This window comes from Zingiber officinale, chromosome 2A (genome assembly GCF_018446385.1).
Source record: "Zingiber officinale cultivar Zhangliang chromosome 2A, Zo_v1.1, whole genome shotgun sequence".
Classification (NCBI taxonomy): Eukaryota; Viridiplantae; Streptophyta; class Magnoliopsida; order Zingiberales; family Zingiberaceae; genus Zingiber; species Zingiber officinale.
Window position 1 is genome coordinate 146,445,520 of NC_055988.1, and position 24,394 is coordinate 146,469,913.

Below are 24,394 nucleotides of genomic sequence, written 5' to 3' on the forward strand. Positions count from 1 at the left end.
ATTTTCAAAGAGTCGGTCATGTCAAAAAAGAAAGTGAGGAAAGAGATTCAATGTCATCACTCTTGGTGCTAGGTGGATTTCTTTGGCCGATGAGATTTCCACTGTAGCATCACCAGTCACCTATAATGTTTAAGCAATCTCCCTTAGTTGCTTACAATCTACTGCAAGGCTTTGTAAGCTTCACGACTTGAGTTAGTCTACAACGTAAACAATTGGTACAAATAAAACCCTTAAACGACTTCAACAATTATACCTTTAATTATCTTGAAATGTATTCCAATTGACTATTTATCATGTTGCCAATTGATTAAAAATCCTTTTATTCAATCGTTGCTCTAATAGAAACACTGTTTTTCAAACTTTGTATTTAGTCGACTCCTAACGTTTGGCCAATCGACTGACTAACTCCAATGAGCTATAAACTTTTGTCCTATCAAGTAAAATGTGTGGTCGATCCCTCGTGCTTGCTTACAACCAATCGCAAGGTTTCGTAAGCTTCACGACTTGAATCAGTCAACAAATACCTCCTAAAGTCGCTGATACAACATAAACAATTGATACAAATTACACCCTTAAAACTAACATTACAATATATAATTACTATACCAGGCTTACCTACTTTGAGTCTTCTAAATTTCATGTCGATCCAAGCTACTAACTTGCAAGTCCTATAAACTCTTATTCAATCCTGGTTATCTAGTCTCGAGTCAAATCTAATCAACATATTCAATATTTCAAAATTTAATACACATCTAACTTGTCATAATATATAGTAAAATAAAATTTGAAAGATTTATTTGACTAGTTTCATGGGATTCTTTTTAATCAACACGAAACTTAGCCACTAAATAATTAGTTGAATTTCATTTAATTTTTCTTTGAGTTAGGTGGAAAACAAAATTAATTGCAGTTGAAATATTCATATAAATAAATAAATAAATAATTTCTTTAGCCCTGCACTGCATATTTGCTGACACGATGTCAAGATACCATCTGTTGCGCATTCAATTACAATATTAATTATCAATCAGAAACGACACAGAAAAATATTTAAATTATTTATAAAGTTTAGGATAAGGATTATCATAAATAAAGCAATCATATAACTGCGTTGAAATTAATGTGTGTTATGGTAGTTACACGTAAGGCATCACAAATAAAGGTAGGTAGGTAGAATATATATATATATATATATATATATATATATATATATAATATCAAAATGTCATATCGCCTCATTCAAAACCTGCTCATTTTTTCAAAACACTTATTATTATTATTATTATTTTATTTCATTAGCTTACAATTGTCATTATTGTTTATATAATATCAAAATGTCATCTCGCCTCATTCAAAACCTGCTCATTTTTTTCAAAACACTTTTTATTATTATTATTATTTTATTTCATTAGCTTACAATTGTCATTATTGTTTAATGCAGGATTCTTACCAACCCCTTAAACCCCCTCTTTCGCCTCCTACCGGTTAGCCTTTTTGTTGACTTGAAGAGAGGACCGAACAGAGAAAGAGATTTGTACAGTGTTTACTCGAGATATAGATCAGGATAATGATAGATTGTATAGAAGTTAACATACTTTTTTTTATTTACATTAAAACTAATCATAATAATAATGTCTCACCAGATATTTTGAGAATACTCTTTAAATAATACTGTAGCAGATAAGATGGACTAGCCACTATGACATATAAAAATTACTAGATAATTACTATAATATGTAATATTTAATATAATACTATATAATATTGTAGTAGCTATTAAGTAACTTTTATGTTTTATTTTTAAATAATTTTAATGAATTTAAAATAATTTTAATAAATTTTAATTAAGTTGGTAAAAAATATTTTGGTATAATTGTGTTCAAAATTTATAATTTAGGTATTGGTACAATTATTCTCGGGTCAATCATTCTTGAGTTTTAATATTTGATATTAATGTATGAGAGAAAAGTCAAGTATGCCAAGAGGAAAATCTTAATCGGAGGTTAGATAACGAAAAGTCCTAATTGAGTTAAGCAAGAGCTAGAGGTTAGAAAATAAAAAGTCCTAACTGAGTTAAGTAAGAGAAAGCCCTAACTGGAAGTTAGGCAATGAAAAGTCATAACTGAAAATTAGGTAATGGAAAACCTTAACTAAGGTTAGGTAAGGGGAAGTCATAACTAGATATAGGCAAGAAAAGTTCTAACTAGATGTTAGGCAAGGATGAGAATTCTACCGAGTGACTAGTCCTAACTAGAGGTTAGACAAGCATAAGAAGTTTACCGAGTGACTAGCCCTAACTGGAGGTTAGGAAAGGGAAGTCCAACGAAAAAGTTGGTAAAAGGAAAATTTAAGTAGATCAAGGAGGACCGAATACTTAGTGAGAAAGTCCAAGTAGGTCAAAGGTTGACAGGACACTTGTTGAAGAAGCTCTGGCAAGTCAAAGTTGATTGGATGTTAAGCAATGAGAAGTCCCAATAGATCATAGATGACTTGGGCAAAGAAAGTCTAAACCTAAATACCGGGTGTTAGGGTTGAACAATCAATTAAGGCAATTGATTCGCCCATAGCAATCAATTAGGGTAATTGATCGAGAGCATTTTCGTGAGAGCGCAGAAGGTGCTATAATCGATTGGGCAATTGATTCCAGGAATGCTAATAGATTAGGACAATTGATTGGGCAATGTGTCTCTTGTGAACAGAAAAGTCATGAATCGATTGAGGCAATTAACTCAGGCTTCACCAATCAATTGGGCTAATCGATTGAGGTCTTTTTCGTGAGAGAACAAAAAGTGTGGGAATCTATTGGGCAATTGATTAAGTAGCTTTTTCTCTCACGAACAGAAACTTCAGAATCGATTGACTTAATCGATTGAAAGTTGGCAATCAATTAGTATGGTTCACCAATCGATTAGACATACGAAAAAGAATCATTTTGTAGGTTTTGACAGTCAATCTGACCTGACAATCAATTGGGAGTAAGACCAATTGATTAAGAAGCATAAGTCATCCCTATAAAAGGGGGTTCACTAAGGTTTGAAGTACAAAAAGCTAATGTTCGTTCTTTCTCATGAGCAAGCAGTGTTGCTGCATTTCCAACCGAACAAGAAACAATCCAAAGTAAAAAAAGAAAAAAAAAAAAAGAACAAGCAAAGCAAGGTCTATTGTTGTGAAGTCATGTTCGATTGTATTTCGTATTTGCTTTCTAGTTTTCTTGTTGTATTTCTTGTGCTCAAGATTGTACGAGGTTTCTCCACCTCTGAAAGAATTTCTAGAAGGAGATTTTCATAGTGGATCACCTCAAGATAGTGGATATCAAGTAAATCTAAGTGTTAGCATTGTGGAGCACTTCACTTCAAGTTTTCACTATAATTCAAGTTCAAAGAAGTGAAGCGAGCTATTAATAATTGATTTTAGTAAATTATTAACATTAGGGTTTAAGATTAAGGTTCATGAGCCATTATAATTCTAACTCATACGTGTCCTAACATTAGGATTTAAGATTTTAGTAAATAATTGATTTTTACGTTATAGCAGCTACAAATTTCTACATGCTGTAGCAGATACCGAATAGCTTCTATACATTATGGCTAAATTCTAAATCATCAAACCTTGAACTTTAAATCTTAAACTCTAAACACTGAAATAGTTGATTTTTCATATTGTAGCAACTACCGAATAACTTTTATATATTGTAATTGATATTGAGTAACTTCTACATGTGGTGACTAAACCCTAAACCTTAAAAATCTTAAATTCTAAATGCTAAACTCTAAACGCTATTATATTAAAATACTTTTTACCAAATTGGTCTAAATTATTTAAACTTCATCAAAATTATTTTTAAATAATTATACCAACTAGTTGTAGTTGTTATAATAATATTGAAAATAAGATATAATATTATAGTAATTACTCAATAACTAATACATATTGTAGCAACTACTTGTAGCTATTATCATAACATTTGATAAAGAGTATTTTGGAATAAGATTCATGGGGTGTCTTTTACCTTTTTTTTTTTTTAAGACGCCCTTGATTTATATAATTTGGATGCGAGTTTTTTTTTATCCGCTTAGCACTTTTTTAGGTTAATATTGAGCCCAACCCTACTCACTTCATTTCAATTAATGGAAGGGAAAAAAACTTTTGTTCGACACCACGCATCTAGGAGTAGCTGTCGCAAATTGCAGAAAGCAATCACAACTCCTCCACACCGATAGGTTTGCTGTCGATCGCTCAATTGGGTTCCGTTTTTCAAACCGTTCAAGTTCAACGTCATGAGTCCAAGTCATCTTCTTTCCTCTTTGTTCCTTTTTCTAGGTCATCTCCTTCCCATTTTTCAACCTTGCTGTTTTGTTTCCTTACTTTTGTTGGTTGCTACTCGGAAAACCTAATGGTTCCACTGTACAAAAATTTTGTACAAAGGTCTGAACCTTTTCCTAGCTACCATGTGTTCTTTTAAATTAAACTCGGATCGCCTGCAGAACTTAACACGTTTGATCCTAAGTTTAATTTATTTGTTCTTTTAGGTTTAGACTTAGATCTCCTGCGGAACTTAACGCGTTCTATCCAAATCACCTAAGTTATTAATTCCATTAAATATTGATTTCCAAAATTGGCTTCCAGGACTGCATGGCGAGGCACATGACCTTCTTGGATATGGGAACAACCACCACCGCCTAGACAAAGTCTTTTAAAGAAAGCTAATATTTAATTTCCATAAATAACTTTAGGTCAACCAAAAGGAACAATCAAATCACAAGGGAAAGCAAAATAAAAGAACACAACATCGAAAACTAATTCGAAATACTAGAATCGCATGTCTCTTGTATTTGGTATTTTTACATGGAGATAAAACTAACATGATGCGGAAAACTATATTAGTTATACCTTACTTAGTAGATAATGACCTCTTGATCTTCTACCGTATTCCTCTTCTAATCCCGGACGTTGTGTGGACAACGATCTTCCGAGACAAGAACCACCAAGGAACCTTCTTCTTCCTTCCTTCAAGTTTCGGCCAAGCATATATTCTAAAGGATGAAGAACTTTTTTCACCAACCAAGCTTCAAGGGATGCAAGCTTCCTCTCCTTCTTCCTCAAGCTAGATTCGGCCACCTCCTCCAAGCTCCAAGAGATAAAGGATTTCGGCCACACAAGAGGAAGAGAGAAAAGGAGAAGGGTCGGCCACACCAAGGAAGAAAAGAGGGAGAAAACAGAATAGAGTCGTTCACTATGAAGCCTCCTCTACCCCCTCTTTTATAATCCTTGGTCTTGGCAAATAAGGAAAATTTAATAAAAACTTCCTTAATTCTTTTTCCATTGAAAAAGAAAATTTATTTAATTAAAAATAATTTTCTTCTCATCAATTATAATGGTCGGCCATATTAAAGCTACAAACAAGGAGAGTTTTAATTAATTAAAACTTCCTAATTTGTCTCCAGAAATTTATAAAAAAAAATTTCTCCAATAATTTTCATCCCTTCATGATTGGTTAATAAAAAGGAAATTTTATAAATTAAAATCTTTCTTTTAAACATGTGGAAAGAAAGTTATCTCTAAAAATTAAAATCTCTTTTAATCTACAAATAAGGAAAGATATCAAATCTTTTCTTAATCTCTTGTAGAAACTTATAAAAGATAATATTTAATTTTTAAACTCTCTTTTAAATCATGAACATGGTTAAAAAGGAAAGTTTTCTTAAAATTTAAAATCCACCTTTTAATCAACAAATAAGGAAAGATTTCAAATTTTAAACTCTCTTTTAAACATATAGATGATTTACAAATAAGGAAAGTTTTTACAAAAAAATTAAAACCATCCTTTTAATCTACAAATAAGGAAAGAGATTAATCTCATCTCTTAATCTTTTGTAGAAAGCTATAAAAGGAAATTTTTAATTTTTAAACTTTCTTTTAAAAACATGGTATCCACATAAGAAATAATTTTAATAAAAATCATTTTTAATATTTTAGTGGCCAGCCACCAAAGCTTGGGACCCAAGCTTTGGCCGACCACCAACTTGGCTCATCCACTTGGTCTTAGCCGGCCCTAGCTTGGGTTCCAAGCTAGCTTGGCCGGCCCCATTGGATGTGTAAGAAGGTGGGTATGTGGTGGGTATAAATCTCTATATACAAGAGGCTACGATAGGGACCGAGAGGAGGAATTGGTTTTGGTCTCTCGATGAAATTAAGCTTCCCGTGTTCGCCCCGAACACACAACTTAATTTCATCAATAATAATTCATTCCACTAAAGAACTATTATTGAACTTCCGCACCAATCCCAAATTACATTTTGGGCTCCTTCTTATTATGAGTGTGTTAGTCTCCCTGCCTGTGTTTAAGATGCCGAATGTCCACTAATTAAATGAGTTACTGACAACTCACTTAATTAATATCTTAGTCCAAGAGTAGTACCACTCAACCTTATCGTCATGTCGGACTAAGTCCACCTGCAGGGTTTAACATGACAATCCTTATGAGCTCCTCTTGGGGACATTATCAACCTAGATCACTAGGACACAGTTTCCTTCTATAATCAACAATACACACTATAAGTGATATCATTTCCCAATTTATCGGGCTTATTGATTTATCGAACTAAATCTCACCCATTGATAAATTAAAGAAATAAATATCAAATATATGTGCTTGTTATTATATTAGGATTAAGAGCACACACTTCCATAATAACTGAGGTCTTTGTCCCTTTATAAATTCAGTATAAAAGAGACGACCTCTAATGGTCCTACTCAATACAGTCTAAGTGTGCTAGTGTAATTATATAATTAAGACAAACTAATACGTAATTACACTACGATCTTCCAATGGTTTGTTCCTTTCCATCTTGATCGTGAGCTACTGTTTATAATTTATAAGGTACTGATAACATGATCCTCTGTGTGTGACACCACACACCATATTATCTACAATATAAATTAATTGAACAACTACATTTATCATAAATGTAGATATTTGACCAATGTGATTCTTATTTCTAGATAAATATTTATACCAAAAGTTTAGGCTTTTAGTATACATCCTAACAACTTTGACATTACCTTGAAAATAGTCTTGATTGTGATTTCTTTCTTTTGTTTTATATGAATTTGTTAAACATGTAAAAAGTTTATTAATTTCTACTGCAAGGTTTGCAAAATCTGTGTTGCATCCAATTTAGGTTTTTGATGCTCAATTAAATTGACAAAACAGTTGAAATGACAAATCTTAATTATGCTTCATAATATGTTAAACATTATCAATCTTAATTATGCTTCATAATATTTGAAACAAATCTTAATTTCTCCTTCATCTTTATTCACAAAGGTTCATTTTAATGGCTATGCTCAACAGTCACATCCTCTTTTATGTTTACGTTTTGACTTTAAATTATTTAAAATTATTTGAATTTTTTAAATTATTTGAAAATTATGACTCTAATATTTGGAAATGTTATGATATTATAAATTAATTTATTATTATGTTTGAGTTTGTTATAAAATAAATAATATGATTAAGTTTGTTATAATTGATTGGTAGTCGTTTTTTATTCTTAGGTTATAAATAATTAATTTATAGTTATTTTTTGTCCTTAGGTTATAAATGGAACATCAATAATCTTCAAATAAAAAGTAAAAAATATTAGTATCATTTTTTAAGAAGAAAGATGATTAATCTGAATCTGATAATCGACTACAATGTGATATACCTCTAGACCAATAGTTGGATCCTCTACTTCTGATTTACAACCTCATTGTGCATCTAGGTCAATGGAACAAAGAGAGGAAGAATTTGATATTTCTTCTATTGAAGGAGATATAAGATTACGAAAATTGATTTGTGAATACCCTGTTAATGAGCGAGATGAGATTAGAAGAGCATATATCAAAGCAAGGCCTTATCAACCCAAACTCGCTGAGTATCCAAGAACAAAAATTGGAAAGCAAAACTACTGATTTCAATATGCTTGGTTCAAACAATTTCCTTAGTTAAAATATTCACCTTCAAATGACAAAGCATATTATTTTCCATTCTTTCTTTTTGAGAATAAAAGTAATCCAGTATCTCGTTTTGCACATGTTTATGATGAGTTTAACGGTTAAAAGAGAGTTAATGGAAGAGGAAAATGTGCATTTCTTATTCATGTTGGTCCATTGTCTTCGTCACATTAGATGTGTGAAATGTGTTCAAGATTTGATGAAACCAAAGTAAAATATTGACAAAGTGATGAATGCTCAATCTACTAAAGAATAGGTTGTGTCTAAAGGCAACAATTAAAGGTTTATTATGGCTTGCAACTCAAGGATGTCCTTTTAGAAGTCATGATGAATCAGAGAGTTCCTTAAACCATGAAAATTTTATTGAATTGTTGAAATTTCAAGCATATTTAAATGAAAAAATTGTAAAGTTGTGTTACATAATGCCCCACAAAATCCTAAATACACTTCTTTGTAAATTCAAAAGATAATATTGCATATTCTTGCTAATAAAGTGAAAAACAATGATTTGAGATGAATTGGGAGATGCAAGTTTTGTATTTTTGTTGATGAAATTCAAGATGAATCTAAAAAATGTTAGGACACTCCAACGAGCTAGAGGGGGTGATTATCTCCAATCACTTTGTTAATGATGAGTTGAACTGGAAAACACTCAAAGCAATACTAACATCCGGACACACTTGGTATTCACCTCGACGAGGTGATTAATCTAAGGATTCACACAGAGTACACTCTCCACTATAAAAATACTCCTTGTAAACACTCCAGAGGTGAAGAAACCTTGTACAAGCTCACAAACAAGAAATACAATGCAAATAAGAAGAAAATACACAATATAAATGAAAACCTTGCTTGCTTTCTTGTAGCTTGTCAATGTCTCTTGATCAGTTGGAAAATGCAGCAATACTTGTCTTCCAAAGCTCAAGGATCGACGGTGAAGAGTGGAAAAGAAGAGTTGCATTTGAATCTCGCCAAATGCCTCTATATGTCGCAATCTAGGGTTCCCAATCGATTGGTCTTACCCCCAATCAATTGTCATGTCTGATCTGAATGATCCCAACCATCTAAACATTGTAACAGCTCTTTTTCGCATCTTCCAATTGATTACATGATCGCATGGCCGTCTCAAGGTTCTATGAGACCCTAGGCCAAAAAAAAAACATTTAGGCCTTTAATATATTTTTTTTAAAAAAAATTCTCTTACCCTTTTTCATTTGGACTTGGGACCGACAATGGTGGGTTTAATTTTTTTTTAAAAAATAAAATATTAATTTAAAATAAATTTTTATGTAAAATTTAGTTTTCTAACTTTTTGAGATGCAAAATTATTAATTAAATTTTTATATTCGAGTTTTGATAATATTTTTTTCAATTGATAAAATTATTAAATTATTTAATCTTTAAGACATTATTGAATGTAAATAAGATTTTATTAATTTTAATTTTGAAAAACTTCTTTCTGTTGAAGCTACACCAATAGGTATAGTTAATAATATTCTATAAGCTATCCATGCATTAGGAAAAGAATTTAATTTTTTTATAAGGTTCAATACCTCAAGTGTGGTTTTTAATTATGGATTTGTTATTTCTTTTAAAACTTTTAATTCTAAAAATAAATCTAAACTATCAATATCAATAACATGTCATGTGTTAAAAAGTTTTCAAGATTTAAACATTTTATTTTTAAAAACTCATCATCAATCAATTTTAACTTTTCTACATCATATAAAAAATTAAAATTATCTTTATATATTTTAAATTGTTCAAATCTACTTTGAAGTGAAGAAATGACATAGTCAATAATATAATTAAAGTAATTAATTTTAAAAGATTTTTCACTTCATTAATTTTATTCTCATCAAATCATTTATTTCTTCTAATTACACGTTTTTCACGAAATTTTAGTTCTATATTCATTTCATTTGCAATCTCTTTAGTAGAAATCATAGCAGATATAAATTCATTTTCTCTATAATTATTAAAAAAAGAAACAAGACCTTTTAACTGATCTAATGCAATAACAATGTTCATATCTTTATATTGTAAAAATTTACTAACAGTATTAACTGCAAATAATATATCATACCAAATAACCATACCTAATAAAAATTCAAAATTTTCAAACTCATATGTTGCTAAAGAATTTGCTTCACTTTTTGTTTTAGGATCATCACTAGTTTCTGCAAGTTTATATAAAGCTTCTTTTATTTGTGGAGCTTGATATTTTATTGCTTTAACACTTTCAAGATAACTTTCCCAACGTGTTTGTGATAATGGTTTAAGAGTTAAATTAGAAACATGGTCTTGTAAAATTTTCCATCTTTTTGTAGAAGAATAAAATAATGAGTAAATACGTTGTATCACACCAAAAAATGTTACAGCACTAGGACAAGAATTAGTCATATCACATAGTACTAAATTAAGACTTTGACAACCACATGGTGTATAAAAAACCCTAGAATTTATATCTAACAATCTCTTTTATACACCTTGTTGTTTACCTTTCATATTAGCCCCATTATCATATCCTTGTCCTCTTATGTCATTTACATCCAATTAAATTTTCTTTATTATATTAACAAGCGTATCAAAAAGACATTTTCCTGATGTATCATCTACTTTTAAAAATTCTATAAAATATTCTTCTATTTTGATTAGACATTTGTTCTTGATGACTTATATCAGGAGTGCAATCAAGTATAACTGAAAAGTATTTTGATTCTTTTATTTTTTTAATTATAATATTATTTACTTCTTTTCCTAATATATTTATTAACTCATTTTGTATATTATGACCAAGATAATGATTATGAATTTTACCATTTTGAATACGTTTAAGATGTTCTTGTATTATAGGATCAAATTATGCTATCATTTCAATTAAACCTAAAAAATTTCAATTGTTATCTTGATAAATTTTCTCATTTGTACCACGAAATGCCAAATTATTTTTTGCAAGATTTTTAACTATAGCAATAATTCTTATTAATACATTCTTCCAATGTTCTTTTTCCTTATTTATTTTTTCTTGTAAATTTTGATCAATGGTTTTATTTTTAAGCAATCTCATTTCAATATCAAACCAAATATTCATATTTATAATATGTTCACCGCTTGTTTCATGGCTTTTGAGATTAGCACTAAGATTTTTCAATCGACACCCTTCGTTTGCTAATTGAATTGTAATTGATTTTTGACTAAATAATTTACAACAAAAACAAAATACTTTATCTAATTCTTTTGAATATATTAACCATTTTCTATCCTGTTTTTCTCCCTTTGGTAATTTTTGAATATAATGAATCATAGAAAAATGTCTAGAATTTTCATCATTTGGAAAAGAAATATTGATTTCTCTAATTGGACCCTTTTCAACTAATAAATCTATTAAATTTGTATTTATATTTTTTCCATTGTGCTAGATAATATATATTTTGAATAATAGTTTCATCAATATTATTAAAAAAATTATCTTCATGATCTATTAAGTCATCTTTTTCTTCTTCTAAATTATAATTATTTTCTTCATTAATATTAATATTTGATGAATTTGATTTGTGATCATTAGAAAGTTCTTGATAGATTTCTTTTTGTCCTAAAGTATTATCTGAAAATTCAATTAGTTTTTCATTTAAATTTTCAATTATATTATTTTCTAGTTTTGATTTTGATTATTAATAATAAATAGTGCGCCTTTTTTAGATTGAATAAATTCTTCTATTTTCCTTTTTTCATACGTTTCATATATTTAGAATCATATTTTTTTCATAGACATATTTATATTTAAATAATATTAAAAATGAAAATATAAGTCTCTATTATTTTATCAAACTAAAATTACTTAGAATTAAATGAACAATAAAACCTTATTTACATCATGTAGTTTTAATTTGATGATATTTCAAACTGATTACTAAGTATTACCTGCACAAATATAATAAAAACTATAAAATATTAAATTTGATTTGAATCGGTTAATTTAAGTAGTTTATCTTTTATAATAAATGATACTTAACAAATATATAATAAATGAAATAAGTGCATAAATCAGGTTTGGATAGTAATTTGTTTGCTAGAGAGGAAAAAATGAGAAAAAAAATTCATACAATTGCTAATAATATATTTTTCCAACCATATTTGGGTCCATTTCATCCCTAATTTATTATTTATATAGAACAATAAAGAACATTTCAAGAATGAAGAAAAGATTAAAAAAAAATATTACCCGGCGATTGAGGGATGCGAAGGTCGTTTTGTCGTATTCTAAGATTGAAAGAATCACTGTCGAGACGACGAGGGATAAAAAAAATAAATTATAGAGGATGAAACTTAGAGAATGAAAATATGAGCCGGATGAGATTTAGAGAATGAAAATATGAGCAAATCAAATTTTGTAGTGGTAGTTTTATATAGAATTCTAGGAGAATTATATAATTAATTGAAGTTTCATTTTTCCGTTGGAATAGATGGTTGTACAGTGCACTATTGTGTATGGAAATTGAAGTGGCAATCTTCAATAGATGGTTGTACAGTGTGCACAGTAGGAAATCGAAGCGGCAATTTCAATTGATGGCGGTACAGTGTCTATTATTGCGCACAAAAATCGAAGCAGAAATCGAAACGTCAATAGGAGTTCTAATTAAAATTAAATTTTAATTATTAAATATATTTTTAAAAAAATTAATATTAATGGACTCCAATTTTATTGGGGCCCTAGCCATAAGTCTTATCGGCCTATGCCTTTAGCTGGGCCTACTTGATCGATTAAGTTATTCTTGATCAATTACCCAATCGATCAAGAGTGCCTTTGTGCTCTCGTGAAAACTCATCTCAATCGATTGCCAATTGATTACTCAGCTTCAATCGATCACCTGATCTATTCAGAAGTCTACTATTCACTTCGCAAACTTCTCCCAATCAATTGAGCACTTTCCCAATCGATTCAGCACAAAAAATACTATACTTCGCGAAATCCCCCTTCAATCAATTACCTAATTGATTGACTTGAGGACCTGATCGATTCACCACGCGCTATTTGATTTCCCAACCCTAACTTGATTGACTCAAGTCTAGGGTTTCCTTGCCTAATCTCCGATTAATCATGACCTGTTGACATTTTTCCACCAAGTGTTCGTTCAACCTTTTCACCCACTTAGACTTTGCAAACTTTCTGTTGGATTTCCAATCACCAAGTGCGGTCTTCCTTGACCCACTTGGATTTTTCTCTTGGCTAACCACAGTTATGACTTAATCTTGCTAACGTGCGGTCCCCCTTAACCTGCTTGGACTTCCCTTTGCCTAACTTTCCTTTGTGAATGTGCGACCCTCCATAATCTACTTGGACTTGTTGCCTAACCATAGTTAGGACTTTCATTGCCAACATGCAGTCCTTTTTGACCCACTTGGACTTTGTTTGCCAACATACGGTCCTCCTTGACTCACTTAGATTTTCTTTTGCCTAACTATAGTTAAGACTTTCCTTGCCAATGTCCGGTCCTCCTTGATCCACTTGGACTTTCTTTGCCACATGCGGTCCTCCTTGATCCACTTGAACTTTTCTTTGCCAATGTATGATCCTTCTTGACCCACTTAGACTTTTTGTTGCCTAACCCTTGAATTAGGACTTTACCATTGCCTAATCCCTAGTTAGGACTTTACTAGTCAAGTACCGATTTTCTATGACATACTTGACTTCTCTCTCGTATGTCCAACAATATATTGTCCAAACATGTTGTCCACGATATATTGTCCAAACATGTTATCCACAATATATTGTCCACGATATATTGTTCAAACATCGAAATTTAAGCTCAAATACACTCAAGCTTAGTTAAACTGGTCAACATTGATCCGAAGAATGATTGCACCAACAATCTTCCAACAAAATAGAACAAATGACCCTTATTTTAAGATTTGTTAATAATTCTATTTTTTTGATGGAACATTTTTTTTGAGATTTTGAGTGTTGAAGACACAACAACGGTAAGCCTTAACAAATCAATCTCTGACATCTTTATTCAACACAATATTCAAATCCACAATATGAGGGGATAAGGGTATAATGGTACTAGTAATATGCATGGTGAATGGGATGAGCTTCAAGCATTATTTCTTAGAGATTGTCTATATGCCTATTATGTATATTGCTTTGCTCATCATTTACAGTTAACATTGGTTGCAGCTGCTAAGGATGTGCTTTCTATTTGATAATTCTTTTCTTATTTGACTTCCATTGTAAACATTGTCACCTCGTCTCCTAAATGTCTTAGTGACTTACAATTTGAGCAACAAGAAGAAATTGCATATATGTTGACTATTGGTGAGTGTGAGTTTAATACAAGAGCTAATCAAATTGATGCATTGCATAGACCTAGTGCTACTTGTTGGAGCAACTAGTAAGATCCTTGGAAATCTAAGTGAAAATGGATTAAATGGTGCAATACATGGGGAAGCTAGTGGTTTATGCAACATAATTATAAGTTTTGAATTTGTGTATGTGTTGTTTTTGATGGAAAAAATCTTAGAAATTACTGACATTCTTTGTCAAGCTCTACCAAATAAATCACAAGACATTGTAAATGCTTTAAAATTTATCTCAATCACAAAGTCATCCTTCTAAGATTTAGAGAAGATAATTGGGATGATTTTTTTAAAAAAAAAGTAAAGGTTTTTTATGAACAACGTAATATTGAGGTGTTTGATATGAGTCGTGGTTATAAAGTTAGTTGTTATTGTCAACAACGGAATCATGTCATAGTTGAACATCATTATCACTATGATATTTTTAATGCTGTAATAATTTTTCAAGTGATGGAACTAAATTATAGATTTAGTAAGACAACAATGGAAATTCTTACTCTTTGTTCAATTTTGGATCCTACTAATTCATTTAAAAAATTTAATATAAAGGACATTTGCAAGCTTACAATAAAATTTATCCTAACAAAAAATTCATGTTTTGAAAGTTGAATTTGAACACTATCAACTGGATATAGTTTGTGATCTTGAGTTTCAATAAATTTCTATTCTTTCTACATTATATAGAGAAATGATTGTGATAAAAAAGGCTAAGAGTTATATTATGATTCAGAAATTGATTCAACTTGTATTGACTTTTTTTGTATCAACTGTAACGATAAAGAAAGTCATTTTAGCCATGAAATTTCTCAAAATGATACGTCGCAATAAGATGGATGATGATTTATTTTCTAATTACATGATTCTCTCCATATGCTGATAATTATCTGAGAAAATATATATGAAATCAGTAATAAACGAATTTTAAACTGTCAAATCTCGTCCAGCACAACTTAAGTGGATATTAAAATATTTTATATGAAATTTGAATTATATAAAAGGATATTAATATATAAATATTATATGTTTGATAAATGTTCATCGTATAGGTATATATTATTATTTGCGTAATTTAGCACATGACAGTTAAAAATCCTTGATTATATAGATTTAAAAACTTTATAAATATTTTTATTCATCTGGAATCAAAGAGAAAGAACTTTCCTTTCTCAGGATCTTTTGCAAACGACTTGCAGGTGCTGGCACGAACTCGATTGTGACGGCCACAAGATCGTCCTTTTTCAAAAACTATCAAAATAATATCTTACTAACTTTGTGATCTTAAAAGAATATATCTTCAATCTGAAGTATCCAGAGCAATTTAGTCACGGAAACTAATTTTCCGTTCTAATAATTTTGAAACTAATTTTCCGTTCTAATAATTTTGAAAAAAGATTTTATGTTTTTTAATAGAGCAAAATCCAGAAGGTTTTTTTTATTAGAATCATCAAACGTCCCTTTGATTGTTTTATCAAAGAGCACTCCACCAGCCGTCCTTATAAAATTACATAGCTATCTTAAGTATATTATTTAACCATTTTTGACTTTTTGACCAAACAATTTCAACTTTTTGACCGATTGATTTCATATGTAATCATATTCGACGGATTTCATAATTAATACCATATACTTAACGTATTTAAAAATATTTATATTATAATAACTATAAAATTATAATTGATATTGTACAGATTTAACATGTTCACATCATATTTATATTATATCAGTTATGAAATTATACGTTAAAATTTAATTAAAATTTTATATTGAAAAAGTTTAAGAAAGATCATAATTCTAAAAGACTTTTGAATAAAATTTAAAAATAAAATTACGAGGATCTAGATCCAAAATGAATAATATCATAATATTATAGAAATATATAAATATTCTTTGATCCCATCACTATATCAGTTATAACTCAAATATTTATATTGTAGTAACTACAAATCATAGTTATTGTGCACAATAACATTTACATTGTACTATAACATCAGTAGTGACTATAAATTATATTGTTACATTAATAGTTATAAAGTCATAGATATTACGTCATAGCTACGGCAGTAATTATTGTAATTGTTATAACACAGATTTATATAGTTAGTTGAGAAATTAATGCGTGTGAGAAGAAAACTAGCGAGGGTTTTTTTTTATAAAAATAAATAAATAAATAACTAAAAAGAGATAGACGCTTATGTCATGATTTAAAATACATTAGCGGTATTCTAATTTTTTTTTTTTATAATGATAGAAATAACTACAGGCTCTCGTTTAATTTTCTATTATTTTTTTTCAAAACAGTGCATTGATTTTCTTGGCCTTCCCCTCTGGCAACTACCTCATTAATCCCCCTCACGCCATTTGAATGCTCCTTCTTCCATCCCTTTCCCTTTCTCTCTTATATTCAACACCTTTTACTACTTCATTCATCTCTATAATTATATATACACACGCACACACGCTTCCCTCTCCGTCTCTCCACCAGTTCGATCGGTCGTCATGACGCCGGCCTTCGTCCACCGTGATCGGAACACGGTCTGCGTCATGGACGCTGCGTCTCGCCTCGGCGTCTCCCTCGTCATGCGACTCCTGCAAAGAGGATACACAGTTCATGCCGCCGCCTACAGCCGGAGTAAACACAAACATCTTATACCGTTTCGACAAGAACTGGAATTTTGATCGATCTTATCTTTTATATACTCGCAGCTGGCGACTTTAGTGCGACCTTGGAGCGGTTATCGGCCGAGGACCGGCGGCGGCTACGTCTCTTTGCAGCCGACCCCTTGGACTACCACAGCATCGTCGACGCCGTCGGCGGCTGCTCGGGACTCTTCTACGCCTTCGAGCCCCCGCAGGATCAGCCCTATGACGTAAGTTGTTGTCCCTGTTCACAGTTTCCCTACCTACCTTCAGATTTCCCGGAGTTTGGGCTTATTGAATGATGAACCTACCGCCCACCGAGCTCGCACTGCAATTCTTAATTGAGCACATGTGAACCGAGAAATTGGATGCGAACCAGAGCGAGGGATTTTCTAAATTTGGAATTCGTGGCGCAGGATTTGGTGGTGGACGTCGAGGTGAGATCCGCTCACAACGTGGTGGAAGCATGCGCACAGGTGGAAACTATGGAGCGGGTGGTGTTCACCTCCTCGGTGACCGCCGTGATTTGGAGAGAAGGCCGTGAACCGGCGGTGGAATTCGACGAGAGAGAATGGAGCGAACCCTCCTTCTGCAGGAAAAACAAAGTAAGTAATTGGTCAAATACAGAGCTAGAGCGGTTGCTCGATCGATCAATAGGGGGGCCAGTAATTGTTGACCGGAACGTTTCTTGTGCTCGGCAGCTTTGGCACGCGGCGGCGAAGACGCTGGCGGAGAAGACGGCATGGGCGTTGGCGATGGACAGGGGCGTCGACATGATCTCCATCAACGCGGGGCTGGTGATGCTGCCCGAGCTCTCCGTCAACCCCCCCTACTTGAAGGGCGCTCTGGAGATGTACCGCGCCGGCGTCCTCGTCACGGTGGACGTCGACTTCCTTGTCGACGCCCACCTCGCCGTGTACGAGAGCGCCGAGGCTTACGGACGCTACCTCTGCTTTGACAACGTGATTTGCCGGCCACTGGACGCCGCCAAACTGGCGCAGATGATCTGCCCCGACGCCCTCCACCCCCCTGCTGCACGGTTAGCTTTTTCATTCACACGATTCATGCCTGTCCATCGTTTTCTATCTGTTCTGCTGAATTCCGCGTCGACGATGAAATGATTTGCAGGAACGAGCTGAAGGTGGCAGAGCAGCATATCCAGAACAAGAAGCTTAACCAGGTACTGATGGACTTCGATCCAGGCAGAAGGGTCGATGAGTAGAGGTTGAACAGAGAAACGATGGATTTACATGAAAGTCGATTGATATTGTGCATAGAGTGATTACATTGTCAGGTTCCTTTTGCACGAGAAAATAATTTCTTGGAATGAAAAATTACACCATATGATTTGCAAATTGCAATTGTGGCCTGTCTATCACTTGCAACTGTGAAATAAGCTTCAATCTGTCAATTTGTCTGGCAAATTCCAGTTCCAATAGAGAGAGAAAGTTCAAAACTTTCAGCTAATTCAGGAATTTGAGCTTGCACGCTCTGCCTGCTCAGTCCAATTCAGCACCGAAACGCTTGGGCAGAGCACTTGCAGATCCAGCTCCCGAAGCGCCGCCATCTGCGACGCGGCCGGGTGGCGACGCAGGTTCACCTCCACCTACGCGCCATAGCACCCGCGCTCCGGGACGCGGTTTGTAAAGGAGGCGGAGTCCTGCTCTTTCTTGACAGCCATCAGCTGAGAGTGGGTCACCTCCTTGTCCGCCTCCGCAAACTGGAGATTGGCGCACAGCACGTACAATCTCTTGCTCCGCTTCTAGCGCCTCGGCGACTCCGTCTCCACGTGGCTGACCGGCTCGTCGCGGCCTTTGGCCGTCTTCGCCCGCGCTTCCGCAACGTCCGCTTCTCCACCGCCCTAGCCACCCGGAGGTTCTCTACCTCCGGAATAGAGGGCTCCATGTCGAATATTCCGAGCCAGCAGAAAGGCGAACGGATGGGAACAGGAACATCCCAGATAGATGTTGGTCGACGCGACGTGACCTCGTTGGAGCTGTCATCCTTTTTATCATCGTCGAGCGGCGCGGCGGCGATCTCAATCAAAGACGGATCTGAGAGGCAGGGCATCGATACAGTGGTGATGAAGGGTCCTATCGTGGTGTCACGATGGAGGTCAACTCTGGTCAAAATCAAGGAGGTTAACGCGGAGAAGGCATCGTCTGATGGGATGAAACATACCCCGACTGAGGAGAAGGCCCCGACCCATCGTCGACTTCGACACGGGGAGCATTCAAAACAGCTGATGCTCAAAGGAGATGGCGCGCAGAAGCTGAGTCGAGCGGCTGCCCCGCTCGACATGAAATCAAGAGTTCAACTTCGGCCCAGTGACCACCTCGCTCGGCCAGACATCAAAGCATGACAGCGTCAGAGTTCGACTTCGGCCGAGCGCCTACCCCGCTCGGTCTGATAATAGAATCGACATCAGCCGAGCACGCGGACAGTGGACTTCCGATCGAGCGGGTATCCCGCTCAACCCAGCAACAAAGAATGCGATAGGGGACTTCCGACCGAGCGGCTATCCCGCTCGGCCCAGTAACAGACAATACTTGGACAGTAGACTTCCGACCGAGTGGCTATCCCGCTCGGCCAAGCAACAAACACCGCAGGCTAGCTATCTTTTGATATCCTTTTGGGAGTTAGTGCCGCTGACAGGCGGCATGGTCAGACAGAGGATCGTACGACATCGGAAGCTTCTACTATCACTTCAGAGATATGCTCGGCCCGTTAAGGTACTGTGTTAGGGGCACTTTACTGACACGTCTTTTCAGAGAAATCTTTGAGACGCGTATCTACCTTGGGAAGCGTGCACACATGCTACAGGAACTCTATATAAAGGGAAGTCCAAGCATCAGCGGAGGTATGCGTTATATGCGATATTTTACTGTTGTGCTACAGTTCTTGTTGCTTCGCTTACTGTTTTTTCTTCTTCTTCGTCGGAGACTGACTTGAGTGTCGGAGGGTCATCGCCGGAGACTTCTTCCCTGACTCAGCACTGAGCTGCTTGTGTTGTAGGTCTACACGGAGACCACAGGAGGTCAACGTGAGCGCCACATCCCTAGCATCTATCTCATCGATTTTCAGATAAAATCAAATAGAATCACTACAATTGACCCGATTAAAATATAAAATTAAATCAAATTATATTAGGACCATTCTAATAATTTTATAATTTATTAATTGATTAATAGAGTAAGTATGTCTTAAGTATTATATATTATACTATTTTAGGACAACTATTAATATACAATAAAATTTATTATTATTCTCATGTTATTTTTATCTCTCTTCCTATTCCTTCTTTTTAATATGATATCAGACCCTTTATGTTGGGACTTTGACGTCCACTAATAGTGACTCACCCAAATCAATCACTTCCTATAATGTTAGTGCGCAACAGAAATACAAAAACAACTACTAACAAGAGAAAGCAAACCTAACACGTTGATTTAACGTGGTTCGGAGATAAAGCTCCTACTCCACGGCTGTCTGTAAGGTGGGTGATCCCGATCCGTCGGTGGATGACTCCCCGGAAAACCTCCGGCTAGCTCAAGCTCCTTGTCGGTGGAGAAACCTCGCCACAAACACTTGAATACAAGCACACCGATCACACGAGGGCTTGGGAGACTCTAATAGGCTTTAACCAAGTCTATTTCGTCAACTTCAACCAAGCTTCCAATGTTTGGTTATATAGGCCACGGGTTAGAAAACCCAGCCTACCAGTCGACTGCCAAAACATGCAGTCGACTGCCCTTCATGGAAATTCGACCGTTGTAGCCCAACGGCTCGATACCAACCCTCTGTTCGCTACCAGTCGACTGCACCAGTCGACTGATGAAACCACCAGTCGACTGCTACAGTACTGCTACAGTAACGCTACAGTAAACCCTAATTTTGGGATTTTACCCCGAGTACATTCACTCAGCACTCGTTCTCGCCCGACCAACCTAGACCTAGCCTTCTAGCCTCCTCTATCAGCCTTGCGTCCCTCGGATGCCTCCCCATCCTTCACGTCTTGCCTTCTGGAGCTTCCATCGGCCTTGTCATTATTGTCGGGTCTTCCTTTGCCAAGAGGTCGCGCCTCCGGGACTTCATCCATTGCCAAGTCACACTTGGACTTACGTTGCCAATGCTGGTTGCTACTCGGAAAACCTAGAAGTTCCACTGTAAAAAAAATTTGTACAAAGGTCTGAACCTTTTCCTAGCTACCATGTGTTCTTTTAAATTAAATTTTGGATCGCCTGCGGAACTTAACACGTTTGATCCAAAACTTAATCTATTTGTTCTTTTAGATTTTGACTTGGATCTCCTGCGGAACTTAACACGTTCGACCCAAGTCACCTTAAGTTATTAATTCCATTAAATATTAATTTCCATAATTAGTTCCCAGTACTGACGTGGCGAGGCACATGACCTTCTTGGATATGGGAGCAACCACCACCGACTAGACAAAACCTTTTATGGAAAGCTAATATTTAATTTCCTAAAATAACTTTAGGTTAACCGAAAAGAACAATCAAATCACAAGGAAAAGAAAAACAAAAAAAAACACTATATCGAAAACAAATTCGAAACTCTAGAATCGTATGCCTCTTGTATTTAGTATTATTTTCAAAAATAACTAGTATGATGCGGAAAGAAAAAATACTAGTTATACCTTTTAGAAAAACCTCTTGATCTTCTACCGTATTCCTCTTCTAACCTCGGACGTTGTGTGGGCAACGATCTTCCGAGATGAGAAACCACCAAAGCACCTTCTCCTTTCTTCAAATTTCGGCCAAGCACAAAGCTTCCAAAAGATGAAGATATTTTCCACCAACCAAGCTCCAAGGGATGTAGGCTTTCTCTCCTTCTTCCTCAAGCTAGATCCGGCCACCAATTAAAACTCCATAAGCATGAAGAGGTTCGACCACAAAGAGAAGAAGGAACGGCCGGCCACACCACCAAGGAAAAGAGGAAGAAAAATAGAATAAAGTCGTTCACCTTGAAGCCTCCTCTACCCCCTCTTTTATAATCCTTGGTCTTGGCAAATAAGGAAAATTTAATAAAAATTTCCTTAATTCTTTTTCCATTGAAAAGAAAAATTATTTAATTAAAAATAATTTTCTTTTTCAAATACAATGGCTGCCACCTCAAGCCCCAAATCAAGGAAAGTTTTAATTAAAACAAGAATTAAAACTTCCTAATTTGTTTCTGGAAATTTATAAAAATTTCTCCAATAATTTAATCCCTTCATGATTGGTTTATAAAAAGGAAATTTAATAAATTAAAATCTTTCTTTTAAACATGTGGATAAGAAGAAAATTATCTCTAAAAATTAAAATCTCTTTTAATCTACAAATAAGGAAAGATATCAAATCTTTTCTTAATCTTTTGTAGAAACTAATAAAAGAGAATTATTAATTTTTTAAACTTTCTTTTAAATCATGAACATGGTTAAAAAGGAAAGTTTTTACCAAAATTAAAATCAACCTTTTAATCTACAAATAAGGAAAGAGATTTAGCTCTTCTCTTAATCTTTTGTAGAATCTTATAAAAGGAAAGATTTAAATTTTTAAACTCTCTTTTAAAACATGTTATCCACATAAGAAAAATTTTAAAAAATAAAAATCCTTTTTATTTTAATTTGGGCCGGCCACACCAAGCTTGAACCCAAGCTAGGGCCGGCCACCTTGAAGCACCCATGAACCAAACTTTGGCCGACCCTAGCTTGGTCTCCAAGCTAGCTTGGCCGACCCCTTATGGGATGGGTAAGAAGGTGGGTATAGGTGGGTATAGTACTCTATAATTAAGAGGCTACGATAGGGACCGAAAGGAGGAATTGGTTTTGGTCTCCCGATAAAATTAAGCATCCCGTGTTCGCCCCGAACACACAACTTAATTTTATCAATAATAATTCATTCCACTAGAGAACTATTATTGAACTACCGCACCAATCCCAAATTACATTTTGGGCTCCTTCTTATTATGAGTGTGTCAGTCTCCCTGTGTTTAAGATAACAAATGTCCACTAATTAAGTAAGTTACTGACAACTCACTTAATTAATATCTAGCTCCAAGAGTAGTACCACTCAACCTTATTATCATGTCGGACTAAGTCCACCTGCAGGGTTTAACATGACAATCCTTATGAGCTCCTCTTGAGGACATTCTCAACCTAGATTACTAGGACACAGTTTCCTTCTATAATCAACAACACACACTATAAGTGATATCATTTCCCAACCTATCGGGCTTATTGATTCATCGAACTAAATCTCACCCATTAATAAATTAAAGAAATAAATATCAAATATATGTGCTTGTTATTATATTAGGATTAAGAGCACACACTTCCATAATAACTGAAGTCTTTGTTCCTTTATAAAGTCAGTATAAAAGAAACGACCTCTAATGGTCCTACTCAATACACTCTAAGTGTACTAGTGTAATTATATAGTTAAGATAAACTAATACCTAATTACACTACGACCTTCCAATGGTTTGTTCCTTTCTATCATGGTCGTGAGCTACTGTTTATAATTTATAAGGTACTGATAACATGATCCTCTGTGTGTGACACCACACACCATGTTATCTACAATATAAATTAATTGAACAACTACATTTATCATAAATGTAGACATCTGACCAATGTGATTCTTATTTCTAGATAAATGTTTATACCAAAAGCTAGGCTTTAAGTATACACTCTAACAGCCAAGACTACATGCTTGGACTTACACCGCTAAGACTCATCCTTGGACTTTCCTCCTTTGCCAAGATCACACTTGGACTTGCGTTGCCAAGACTACATGCTTGGACTTACATTGCCAATACTTACCCTTGGACTTTCCTTGTTGTACCTGTATCCTGCACACTCACAATGCATATCAAATACAACAATAAATCTAACTTAAACCTTTGCTCAAACATCAAAACCTAGGGTATCCAGATTGCTCCAACAATCTCCCCCTTTTTGATGTTTGGCAACCCGTTTAAGTTAGGGAAACAATATAGCAATACATATGCAAATAAATATATGTAATCTACACATGCATAAATCATGGAACATAATCCTAGGCTCCCCCTTCACCTAAGCTCCCCCTTGAGCTAGGATTTCTTACAAAGGTAAACTTCTCCCCTTTTGCTAATAAATGAGCAATCGCTCCTCCTTCACCTAAGCTCCCCCTGGAGCTAGGATTTCTTGCAAAGGTATGTAAGTTTCCCACTTAAACCTAAACTTCTCCCCCTTTGCCATACATCAAAAAAGAGCTCCAACAATATCCCAATTATTGGACTCTTTGACCTCTAATGACCATAAACATCATGTATTAATCCCCCATAAGATTACATACATGTTCACCACTCTTTTGGTCATTTTCTAATGCTTGAAAAATATTTTCAGACCGTATCAGTC

At 34.4% G+C, this 24,394-nt stretch overlaps 1 protein-coding gene across 5 annotated transcripts in view; it reads left to right on the forward strand.

Annotated features, from left to right (window-relative positions):
* The first annotated feature begins 16,732 nt into the window (after nt 1-16,732).
* Nucleotides 16,733-24,394, forward strand: part of LOC122042552 (cinnamoyl-CoA reductase 1-like) — a 31,290-nt gene continuing 23,628 nt past the window's right edge. For all 5 annotated transcript variants that reach the window (XM_042602717.1, XM_042602720.1, XM_042602719.1 and 2 more), the window contains exons 1-5: nt 16,733-16,987; nt 17,062-17,225; nt 17,412-17,600; nt 17,697-18,034; nt 18,124-19,855. In XM_042602717.1, the coding sequence (XP_042458651.1) occupies nt 16,855-16,987; nt 17,062-17,225; nt 17,412-17,600; nt 17,697-18,034; nt 18,124-18,217 (918 nt within the window). In that variant the 5' untranslated portion in view covers nt 16,733-16,854 and the 3' untranslated portion in view covers nt 18,218-19,855. The remainder of the gene's footprint in view (nt 16,988-17,061; nt 17,226-17,411; nt 17,601-17,696; nt 18,035-18,123; nt 19,856-24,394) is intronic.